At 40.4% G+C, this 12,291-nt stretch overlaps 1 protein-coding gene across 4 annotated transcripts in view; it reads right to left on the bottom strand.

The window, feature by feature from the left end:
• DIP2C (disco interacting protein 2 homolog C) overlaps window positions 1–12,291 on the bottom strand; it is a 332,048-nt gene that overhangs the window by 142,270 nt on the left and 177,487 nt on the right. For 2 of the 4 annotated variants that reach the window (XM_042801790.1, XM_042801791.1), the window contains exons 2-3: window positions 8,201–8,272; window positions 5,459–5,626 (exon numbers count right to left, since the gene is read on the bottom strand). In XM_042801790.1, coding sequence (XP_042657724.1) covers window positions 5,459–5,626; window positions 8,201–8,272 — 240 coding nt within the window. The remainder of the gene's footprint in view (window positions 1–5,458; window positions 5,627–8,200; window positions 8,273–12,291) is intronic. The other 2 variants (XM_042801792.1, XM_042801793.1) reach the window with 1 other exon arrangement.

The following is a 12,291-nucleotide window of genomic DNA, read 5'->3' as shown; positions in this document are numbered from 1 at the left end:
GTGGGATTCAGCTTGCAGATTAAGACACCTATATTTAGGTGTCTACAAAAAGGTGCTTAAGCTAAGCTCCCACTATGTAAAAAAGAGACCTAGGCCAGGACCCAGGAATCTAAACATAGGTGTCAAATATCTTTTTAGATGTTGTGGACTATGATACCTGGCTTGACCAGAATGGCATGTCTCCTTTAAGTCCTGATCTATACGTGCTCGCTCTGTGCACGTCTCCAATACCGTATGAAATCCTGAACAGTATTTGACACCTATCTTCAGGCAACTCCATGAGCCCAGTGAAACCTTGAGAGCTACGCAGGTGGTTAGTGGAGGTATCTGCTTTGGAATAAGCTGTAAAGCTCTGTGGATTTCATCAACTGAATTAACTGAATCTCTTCAGATAAGAATGGGACCTTAAATACCAGGTTCATAGGCAGACAACTTAATGCAGATATATCAACCTACAAATCCTAATCTGCAAACTGGATCCTGCCCTGACTGTATTTAGCTAAAAATCCAATAGCCTCAGTAAAGCTATTTAAGCAATACGACTGGAAGATGGATAGTTTTATTTTTAAGTGCATGGAAGGCACAAAATTGTTAGCTGGAAACAGGCTGTACCTCTTTCCTTTTTTTATTTTTATTTTTATTTTTTTATTTGCCTTCACCTCTTTGTTCCTCCCTTCTTTATTACTTCTTTTTGTAGCTAAATTGCAGTGCTATGTGCTGATAATGCGGCAATAGCTACATTGCCCTCTCCAACAGAGGGCAATTGTTTCCTTAATGACAGCTGACAAGTTGCTTTGATGTATCTCTTATTCCTATGTCTGTGTCAAATTTTTGAATCTAAAAATATTTAAAAGCTGAAATGTTTAATTGTCAGGAAATAGAAGGCATTTTTAGACACAGGCTACATTTATTGTTCTAAAACTAACTTACAGTGTGTGCCCCTGGGAGAGAGAGCTGTAGGATAAACCCAGCAACTCCACAGCTAGTGGGAAAGAAGGCAAACAGTGTTTGCAGTGCAGTTTTAAGAAACAGTATTTAACTTGTGTTCAAAGTACTTCCTGAGCTTCTGTGCAATGGCTGGTGGCTCAGCTTTAAAAGAAAAGCCAGGTAATGAACACACTGTGTAGTTTGTAAACAGGTTAAAGGTCACACTATCCCAATGGAACTTGTTACTCAGGAGTGGCATTTCACTTTTCCCATCAAATGTACATCTAAGCAATGAATTCACTAGATAAGTCAAAGGAGATTTAAAATGCCACACTCCTAACCAAAGACATTCAGGAAAGTGGAGCCACATTCTGCTAGATAAACCTTGAGAAAATGGAATTTCTAATTATGTATGTTTAACAATTTTTTCTTCACAGGTTAGCTTTCACACTTACTCTTGCACTTGGTTCTGATTTCGAACAATGCACATAGATCACATTGATCTTCTTTCCTTATTACAATCCCAATCTTGCCTTCTTTCCAGCATTTCTTTGCAAGCTTTAGCATGGCTATCATGGCCGCCTTTTTTCTCTCCATTATCTCAGTGATGGTGGACATCACAGTACAGCTCCAATTCACACGCCATTTTTGATTTCCATTTTTCTCAAGATAGTCCCACAGCTTCAGTGTAGCATGTGAAGATTCTTTTAGGAGAGTATGTAGAAAAAAGCTACCCATCCACATAGCAAACACATTCACCCACGTGCTGGTCAACTTACACTGCAGACAAACTTGGGCAGTATTATGAATTCCAGCAGTTTCTCATTTTGACAGAGGCACCCAGCTCTTCACATGCCTCCACTGTCTTTACCTCCTCTGCTCTAGAACAGGCAAACTTTGTTTCAAGGCCTTCAGTGGTGTATTTCCTTTCTACCCTCCATTGCTCACCTCTGAGTGAACCATTTTTTCTCACCCATTTGTCAGATTTTTAGTCCATCATCATCAGGTTTCCTCCTATGCTCTTACGTTTCACAAATGGTCTCCATGAACATTAACAGACATTTCGCTGAAATTCTTCAAATTCTTTGAAAAATACTGCGACTCTGATGTGTCCTAAAAAATATCCTTCCCCCAAAAAACATCATGCTGAGTGCTGAAACCACCACTCACATTACTAACAGAATTCATTGTGTACTCATTTCTTCCCTTAAACCCATTTTTTGGCCTTGCTGTTAGGATGTAAAGTCTTTGAAGAAAGGTCTTTTTTGCTGTGTTTTAACAAGGTTTAAGATTATGAGGTCTTATGGCAGGATAGGAAACAGAGGTGCCATCATAAAACAAAGAATCCATAAAATGATAACTAGGCTCTCAGTCGGCATGGCAAAAGCAAACCAGTAACCATCATGCTTTAAGTGATGGCATCAAGGGGTAGTTCTCAGATGCTTTCAGAACCTTCCTTCTTAAATAAATTAGGCTGTGCAAGACATCCACCAATTCAGACAAAACCTCTTTTTTTTAAAAACAAGACCTACTAAGCATTCATCTATGTGCCATAGTTTCTCATCTGTGAAACATCTGTCATGCTGTTTTCAGAAATGCGTCCATGAGCTGTGCAATGCATACGCCTTTCAATGAGATCCATGTTCTCAACACACATACATGCTTTGAAATGCCCCATCATGGTTATCCCTTGATAAGATCTTGAAAAAACAAGATGGCAGATGTGATCGGAATACTCATTTTTAATAAAGTGAATACATGAGGGGGATTTTTTTCAATTCCAGAATCAAGCTTTCTTTAAACATTTCCTTTGAATCTTTGCAATCCAAATGTTGCAATCCAAACAATGTCTGTGGAAGAGAAAATGAAATTGTAATCGCCAAGTTTACTTTGAATGCCCAAAGGGCTAGCAGCAGGAATAGTTGAAAGCAAATGTATGCACGCATACACATAAAAAAGTATGCAAATGTATGCAATCATTACAGATACATATAAATATATGTGCCATGTTAGTAATAGAGGCTATAGAAATGGTTTCCTGTAATTCTAGAGAATATTGTGTCTTTGTAAGGTAAAGGGATCTTCTGTGCAAATGTATTAACTTCTCTGCACTGCGTAGCTTGAAATCTCCCCGTGCTGGTGCTGTTGGGGCTCCAGCAGTGGGAGATGTGGTGATCTGCCTCTAGGCCTGTGAAAGGAGCAGCAGGTGCCTTTTAAACACCACATCTCGCAGGTTTATTAGCCATAATAAATAAAGCACTGGTGACTGGTCTACATGGTTATGCTACAAATAGAGCTACACTGGTGGTACCAATGATGGGAAATTACAGAAAGTAATCTAGTGTAGACACAGCACTTGATTAAGAGAGAATGAAACACCCATGTCTAAGTTGTTAGAAGCAAAGCTTAATTGATAACAACATCGTCTCTGTTCTGTGAATGAATAATCAAATTTCCTGGCAAAAGACTGGAAGCAAATTGGGAAAAAACACAGCTTATGGAGGATGCAGGTAATTTAGTTATTTTTCTTCCAGGGACGGTTTCTCTTAATAGCGTGCATGCAGCTGTCCACATGTTATCTTACCCAGAACTGACCGATCTAATCAAGATAATCTTCAGAAAGGTATTCTGAAATAAATGCCTGTTTAAGTGGTTATTCTTTCAGCTTTTGGCTGTCACGGCTCCTCTACAGAGGCAGTAAGAAAAAGGTCACAACACAAGAAAGATTGGGATATATGTGCAGATATAGAGGTCTGGTTTCACTATTATTTTTAGATGCCTCATATACAGGCACGCTAAGAAACGAAAAACTACTCTCTGCACAGAACATCTACAGCTACGAACTGACATCCTGAGAAAGCATTCTGAGGAAACAAAGCTGTACTTTTGTCTCCCTAAGTTAAAGCAGGTGGGGATTTAATGGGAAAGAAAAAGGGGGCTCCCCCTATCCCTTCTCCCATTAACATTGCCAAACACAGCATATCCGTTCCGGATTTCTGGATGTTCGACAGCCCGGCTGGAACAGTACAAATGTCCTTTGCATATGTGCAGCCTGTGCAGCATCTGGATGTGTGAGACCTATTGTGCATGCACTGTGGAGTCAACCTGCAGATGTGCAGCGGATCCAGCACGTCTCCCATGTGTCAGACTCACTGCACGTTTGCTGTACAGCATATGTGACAATATACTCTCTGGGACTGTTCTGTCAAAACCAGGGAGCAGTAACAGTGTACTCCCACATCACCCGGTAGAGTAGCAAATACACAGCTGCCCAGCTTCCCCTTTTGGATTTGGATTATACCCATTCCTGAAAACCAACAGCTCTCCCTTTCTAAAATGGCAGCATCCCAATGAGCACAACAAAAAGACCTCTGGTATATCTCTCTCTATATATAGAGGAGTGTTTATATATGTATATAGCTAGCCCTTCTACTGCCAACATTTAGTACTTACATGGTTTTATATAATTAATTTTGTTAATCCTGAAATTGAATTTAAATTTAATCATTCCCATTTTGCAAAAATCTTGGGCAGAGGAAGTTAATCATGTCAGACTGAGGGAACCTGACTCAGAGCAGCCCCACCTAAGTGGACAAATACAAACACCACAGTCAGAATCCAGTATGAACTTCCTCTATTGTATTACAGCAAATTGGTTTGAAAATGAGTTGGGAAGTGTTTCTCAAAGGGATCATCTTTTCACAGGCATGTCTTGTGCAAATCCTATTTTCCCTCTAGGTGTCTCTTACGCCGTGTCTGAACTGCCTTGTGGGAGCGTGGACAAACACACAGGCAAGAGTGTGATGTCCTCCATGTACCCACATGTATGGTAAGAGAAAATCTGGCATCCCAGGGGCCTATGAATCTTCCACAGCCTTGCTGCAAACCCAGGGAGTAGGAGCAGACTGCCTGCCAGCAGCCACAGGTCACCCCTGGAAGGCAGGATGGGTATCTGCTGAAGGGCACAGCTATGCAGGCATGGCTGGGGTCATGCCTTGCCCGTCCACGCTGCAGCCACGTAGCTGTGCAGAATGTTCTTCCTCCAGTCTGCTCTACCGGTCTGATGCCTGTTCCCAAAAGTCAGTCTGTTTCTGAATGGTTTGGATGCGACCAGAGCTCAGGCGGAGATCTTTACCTAAAAATAGCATGGAATTAGGGGTGCTTAGATTTTTACAGCTTCCTCCGGATTCTGGTGGGCTTGGACCTGTCCAGAGCTTTGTAAAAAGACAGTGCCAAAAAGGGAATTAGAAACACATGCCTTCCTGTGCTTTGCCAGCTTATTGTATGAAACCTCCTCTGAAGTATCCATGGTATGGAAGCTAAAGAGACGTTAACATGTTCAAATGTTCCTTCTCCCTTCCCGTCACTTCACTCTTAGTCAGACAAAAGTGTGCAATGGTCTTCCAGGTTGACTTGCCCTGTCACTGGCAGCTCCTAATCTTTTGTATTGATGCAGGTGTCTACCAGAGGCTTCCAGATGAGGCAAAGTTACAGACAGATATGGACTGGAAAAGATATTCATTGTGCTCACCAAAACGAAAATAAAAGAGAGGCCGGTTTCCTGCTGTGCTGGCTGCTCTCTCTCTAGCGGCCGCTTCCCGGATGTCACAGACACCAATGTTGGCAGTGCGGAGCATTCTTCTGGCAGCTCCTTCACTGTGTTGCAGTCTACACCGTACCGCGGCAGCTCCATTTGCTGCTGTAACAAGTTGAAAAAAACTAATTAATTCACGTTTAGTTTTTTTACATTTGTTACAGCAACGAATGGAGCTGCTGCCCCCATGCAGTAGAGCACACACACACACGCACGCACAGACACCACAGGACACTCATGGAGCCAACGCGGGTCAATGTTCCACTCTGCCAACATGGGCGTTAGTAATGTTAGCAAAGGTGCAGCAAAAGGACTGGATGTCCCAACAGAGAGGAACTGCCTTTGGATCTCCTTTAGTTTGTTGAACGCAGTCACAGAACGCAAATCCCTGCCCTTCCCCAATGTCTCCAATCCCAGAGAAAGAGCCATGTCCATTTCCGTACTGTTTTAAAATATATCTGAAATGTCTTTTGCCTTTTAATAGCAAGATCCAAGACCACCAAAGCTTGTAAATTCTTGCAGTTCCCCATCAAAACAGATTACAACAAAGAAACAAATGATTAATTGGTCACGTATGTGATTGTTCAGATACTAACAGAGGCTTTCAAAAGGCAGCATCTGTTTTGCTATCTCATTTCTTCTTGGAAAAGATTCATCTCCCCCTTCCTAGTAAGCAGGGACCTCGAGCCGTTCAGATGAGTAAAGTCTTAGAAGAATATAAAATTGCACTGTTTCAAGTTTTGTCCAAAAGGTAACACAACAAAACAAACAAAAAGTACAAAGACAGCGAAGACCCAAGCACAAATAGTATCAGTTTCTGGAGGAAATAATACAGCAGAAGCAGTGTCTTCCACTATAATAAAATAATTCATTTAGCTATCAGCTAAATGGTTGAGTTTGATGTATGGATGAGAAAACAGTGAACAATACTTCAATACTTTTCCTCTTTATCCTATTATCATCTTCCTCCACTCATTCATATCTCACATTCCCAGAGCAGGATTTTCTGGGAAGTAGTAGAGCAGAAAACGTTCACTCTGTTCCTTCCCATCTTTAAAACAGCACTAAATCAGCTACGCTCTCGATCATGATCTCTTCAAATTACTGAATGGACCCCATTATATGACTGGCTTACAGAGATCCCTCTGCTTCTCTTTACACTGAAAAACTTTAATATCACAACAAAGACTTGAAAGACAAACTTCAGGGGGTTCTCCACCTTCTCTCTTTCATCATTACATGCATGATGAATCTCCAGCAATTTCAGCCAAAGACACAGTTTGACCAGAAGACTATGAGCTTTTTGAAGAAAAATCTGTTATTTTCTTGTGTGAAGTAAAAAAAGGTACAACTAAATGTATAAACAAATATTGGTACCAACCACACTGCTGTGTTGAAGACTACTGTGAGGCAACAGTCTCTCCAGTAAACATCAGGAAGTCTCATGAGGACACACTGTGAAGACTATTGTATGTCTGACAGTCTGGTCAGACCAATAAATACCCAGAAAACTTAATAACTGCACCTCTGGTATTGTAATTCTGTTGATTTAATTAATTTAATTCTCTAATGGCTCCCAATGGTTAGGAAATGTCACAGACACCCTCAAATCAGGGTGTATCACTTCAGAAAACAGAGGTGTCTGTAATACTGATTTTTTGGGGGGAGTTCTCTCCAGTGGAGCAGACTCAGTGAAAATCAAAGGCACAAAATGCCATTCTTTGATGGAGCTAGCTAATATACATAGACCCAAAGAAGAGAGAACAAGACAGTGCCTCCACACACAAGCAGTTTAAATAGAAAACCATCAACTCCACCGTAAAGGCAGGACTTTGTAAAAGGAGGAGGAAACTAGCTCCCAGGCCTGCAATAAAACCAGGGCTCATAGGACAGGCAAGCCCACATGGAGCCTCCATAAGGAGAATGAGATGCCACAAAGGTGTGGGGCATGGTCCTGCGAGGCTGACACAAAATGGAAGCCTACACCAATATCTACAACTACATATTCAGCTTCACGATCCAGTGCCTCTGAGGAGTGAAAGAACTCTGAAGAGTCCTTTCATGTATATAGAAGATAATTTCAGTGAAACAGTACATTATTCAATTTAGTCTGAAGATATTTTTACACCTTTTGGACAAGTATGTGCAACCCATCCCTCAACACTGAGACCAGGTTCATATAAAGGATCAGTTGTCCACGTGCTATAGGACAAGCTGAACTCTAGGGTTGTTGCTGGTCTCTTTAGTGTCTTCAAAAGGGACGTTTGGACAGGAAACCCAGAAACAGAGGAAGGCACAAACTCCAAGGTTCTCTTCCACTCTTGTGTATACCTCTGTTCAGAAAGCTTTACTTGGCTGGGGTCTCAGTGAGTGAGGACATCACATTTTCCTCTGCATTTTTGCATTACTTCTAACAAACAATGCCTCTCTAATAAGTCTAGGCTGATTTTATTTTCCAGATATGACTGCCAAACCCACAGCAACGTATGTAAAAAAAGTACACACACATCAAAGCAAACATATATATAAAAATATACATAAGATGGATGTAATAAGATTTTTCTGCATCACAATAACTTTGTTTCTGCCACATATATTTCTTCAGAGATGCAGATTTTTACTGTGGCAACCATCAGTATGCTTGACATCTTCATATATGGCAAGCACAGATACACGTACCAGGAGGCTGTGGCAGGTAGGCCCCAATTAATTTTGATCTCTTCTTTTCATATCCCTTCTGTGTGATGTCACCTGCCAAGAAAATAAAAATAAAATCAATAAGATGTGGATAGAGACAGTGTCTAGCTGCTTAATGGGAGCACCATCAGCTTAGCCACCACTGCACTGTTTGTCTGTCTTGACAATTATAATGAACAAATGAAAAGCACAGTATGATCATTCCATCCAGAAAAACCTCATTTACGCCAGAGCCATTCTGACAAGTAAATACCCAGCCTTGATTTATTCCAGCACTGGAGTCCAGCAGCAGAGTTTTAAAACCATTTTGAGAAGCTGTCACACAAGCTTTCAAAAGCTACAATGACCTTCATTAGGTTAATAAACAATGGATTATATAGAGTGCGTGGGCCTGTGGTGGCTGGCAAAACACATCGTTGATTAGCATTTTCTATCATTAATGGGATTTTTCTAATCAAGCATGTAAGGCACAAAAGACTTGAAACTGCTGCTATATCATTTCTGCAATATAAATGTTTTAGCTGATTTCTAAGCAGTACCGAGAGGAACAAAACCAAACCAAATCAAATCTACCACAGATGCAGTAGAAAATAGTAGCATAAAGACTCTTTGTCTGACTTTCCAATTAAATTTCTAAAAAATTTTGGAGACCAATATTTGAATTTCTTAAATTCAATTAATATGACCCTTCACTGTTTCTGCAGTTTCCTCATGTGACTTTTTTTTAATGTAAGGATAAAAAATTATTTTTCTGTACAAGTTTCCTAAAAGAAAGTGATGAATAATTAGATATGTAGAACAAAATATATACTTTAAGTCTTGTTAGAGTTCAGGAGAGGTTTGGCACTGAAGTTGTGATAAAGTCCTGTCTCTAAGTCTACCTTTTATGGTTAAAAGACTTGTTGAAATAATTTAAATATCCAGATTCTTCTTTCCAAATATGTGTGCACAGATGCTGTATGCATTAAATTCAATACAAGCTACTTTGGATGCTAAAAAGAGTTATAGGTTTTACAATTTTTGAAATAACACCATATTCACTTCCCTTTCAGTAAAGGTATCTGCTATTGGGAGCCTCATCATGCAGTTAAAGTTCAGTTGCAACACTGGACTTGCACGTTTATAAAAGGTTGAGGGCTTAGAAGGGCGGAAACTACAAAAATAAGTGTAGCTTTGGCAGCAATATCCAGCTAGATACAGCAACACGTGTCTGTTCATGCCGTTCCATCCCTATGTTCAACCTTCACCTAAGGAGACTATTTGCCAAGAGAACCACATACTCATTTCAATACCAGCCACTCTGGTAAACGGACGCTAAATTAGCACCAATGTATAGACAGAGCTTCTTGTGGGTTGGTCTGAAACCAGTAACTACATGAAAACACCTTCAAATGTTATTCCTTAATAAAAGACCTTTTCTTGGGTATGGTTCCAATAAGCATTAAGGAGACAAAATTCTCTAAGTCTCTCTGCCAGTGTCCTGAGCCAACCTCTCACTCCTGGTTAAAAACCATTGCTTAAAATAACACCTATCCTCTTTGCTATCCTATCTCAAATTGCTCTACAAAAGAAGTCAACTAAAATATCTGTGTTTTTAAATGAGGAAAGTGAGAGTGAAGCACTTCAAAAGATAACCGTCCCATATTTACCCAGGCAAGAAGTGGCAGACTTGGCAAGAGGACTTAAGCCTTTAAAGTTCAAACCCGCTGACTCTTCAAGCACATTTCTTCCCATTTTGAATACTTCTGGCACATGTTCAAACTAGTGAAAAAAGCCTGCTCTCCATTGTAATCATCAGCTTCTCACAAACCAGATAGTAACTACAGATACCACTTCATTGAAACGTTTTAATGAAAAAATGCGTTTATTTCTATTTGAAAATTCTAAAATACCGACAATTTCTTCTTTTAAAGTTTTGCTACACAACTGGCCAGTAATTTACTGTGCTCATCTATGCCAAATTCTTATTCATTCCAGATATGTTAATTTGTGTAAAATTTTGATTTTTTTTTTAATTTACTATTGCTCTTAAAGGAGAACAGAGATATCCTACAGAGAACCACAGCTCTGCTGGGGTATGTGCAAGTCAGCAAAGCCATTTTAAATATGCATCTATTAATAGGTGCTTAACGACTGGTTACTCTTCCACACACATGGGAGTACATACACATGCAAATTGATACTGCCAGCTATACATTGTATACATTGGTCATGGAACTGGCACCCATTCTTGCCATATAAGTTTATTGCACTAGTTTCTAAACCTATAGTGTCCTTAAGGGGAAGAAATGTGGAGGATGAGTAATTTCTTTGACACCAAAGTTGGAAAGGTAACTACCAAGCGTTATCTCCTGTCAGTAAGTTTTCACTCAAACCAGCATCTAGACTCACTGTTTTGAAGTTTACTATGTAAAGAAGTTATTCTGAGAAGGAAGAATAGTGACTCCTTCCCCAGGCCACTGTCTCCACCAAAAAAACACCAGTAAAATGATTTTTGAAGACAATTTAATATGAAAATATTTCAACTTCCAGGAGCAAACAGTAAAGTTGTTTAGAATTATCACTAATCTTTCTAAAATGTCCATCATTGCACTGGTAACCAAATCTAAAACACATGTAGAAGCAAAATATAAATTCACCAGAATATCCATTGTACTATCACTATTACCATTCTGAGGTGGAAAGAAGTCAACTGTATCATAAAGTCCAGGGAAGGACACAAAAACACTTTATTTAACAGGTTTAATGGTATATGTATTAGTTTGCATTTTTTCAGATGGACTGACTTCAGAATATGTACAAACACTGAATTACCATTAAAATATTATTAGAATATATGCAAAACTATTGCAATTCTAACCTATGTGGAACTCATTGTGTAAGCTAAACACAGCTCACCAAAAGTTAAGTGAACTTAAACGCTGCTCTTGTCATCAATTACCACACAATATTAAGACCTTTGATCTATGTCCTTCATTCCTTTGCAAATGAATGCAATAATTGTACAAGTATCTATCATATGAGGAACAAACCCCTTTTCAGTTAGGTCTAACCTAACGCATGCTCTTCCATGGTACAATATTGAGTTTAGGCTTGGCTTTTGGTGAATATCAACAGGATTACATGAACTATACTTCCTTGACATGAGAATATAGGATTTATGCCACCTTTCCCTTTTTAATTAACCCTCCCTCTCTTGAAAAGCCAGCAGACTCTCAGGACTTTGCTGCATGCATTCAAAGTGCAACTCAAAAGACAGGAAGGAAAAGGGTCTCAACCACAAAGTCTTTTGTGCAGACAGTAAGTATCATTTTTTCTATTTATTACGTGAAAAAACTCTTCAAAGTCCCTGCATATTTAGACTTCCTCATTGCATCACACTCTAGCTTTCTTCTCATTTCTTCTCACCTTTGCCTATTTCTGTGTGGCATTTCTGAGCCACGTTGCAATGCTGCACAGAACAGCTCTGGGAGGCGAGTCGGTGTAAGCAGGGGACAAGGCTGGCAGTGGGTTAAAGGAAAAAGGCCAGGATGATGAAAAGACTCCAGCACTAAGGACATGCAGGAGCAGAAGGAGCGCATGGCTGCAGGGCGCTTTGGGAATGGGTCTCTCTGGGACAAGACATCATCTCAGTGTCCGGCAGCTGAAAGGTGGCACCTCTGTTCAGCAGCTCCCTGCAGCCCTCTGCTCTGCCCGTCTCCTTCCTTGGCTCTTACCTCATCCCTGGCCCTGGCTCTGCCCCCAAGTACCCTGCCCTGCTCCACTACTTCTCAGCTTCATCCCACAGCTGGCCCCAGGCCCTCCTCCTCCTCCTCGCTCCCTTTCTGCCAGGATGCATTCGCTTCACTGCACCCAAGGATTTCAGCCTCCCGTTTGTATCAGCAATCTCCATTTTTTTTTTTTTTCCCTCTGGACATGTTGCTCTTTTCCTCCTCATCTCCACTCGTGATTTGACATGGTTTCCACCAGCGGAGGACCACAGATGTATAACCCTGAGGGTTCTGCATCCAAGGGTCAGCAGGGGAAAGCAAAGCACAAGCCTGAGAGATCTGAACTCACCAACACATTTTATC

The sequence above is a fragment of the Tyto alba genome, unplaced genomic scaffold (genome assembly GCF_018691265.1).
Source record: "Tyto alba isolate M040663 unplaced genomic scaffold, T.alba_DEE_v4.0 Super-Scaffold_38, whole genome shotgun sequence".
NCBI lineage: Eukaryota > Metazoa > Chordata > Aves > Strigiformes > Tytonidae > Tyto > Tyto alba.
This window is presented reverse-complemented; position numbering and strand designations above follow the sequence as displayed.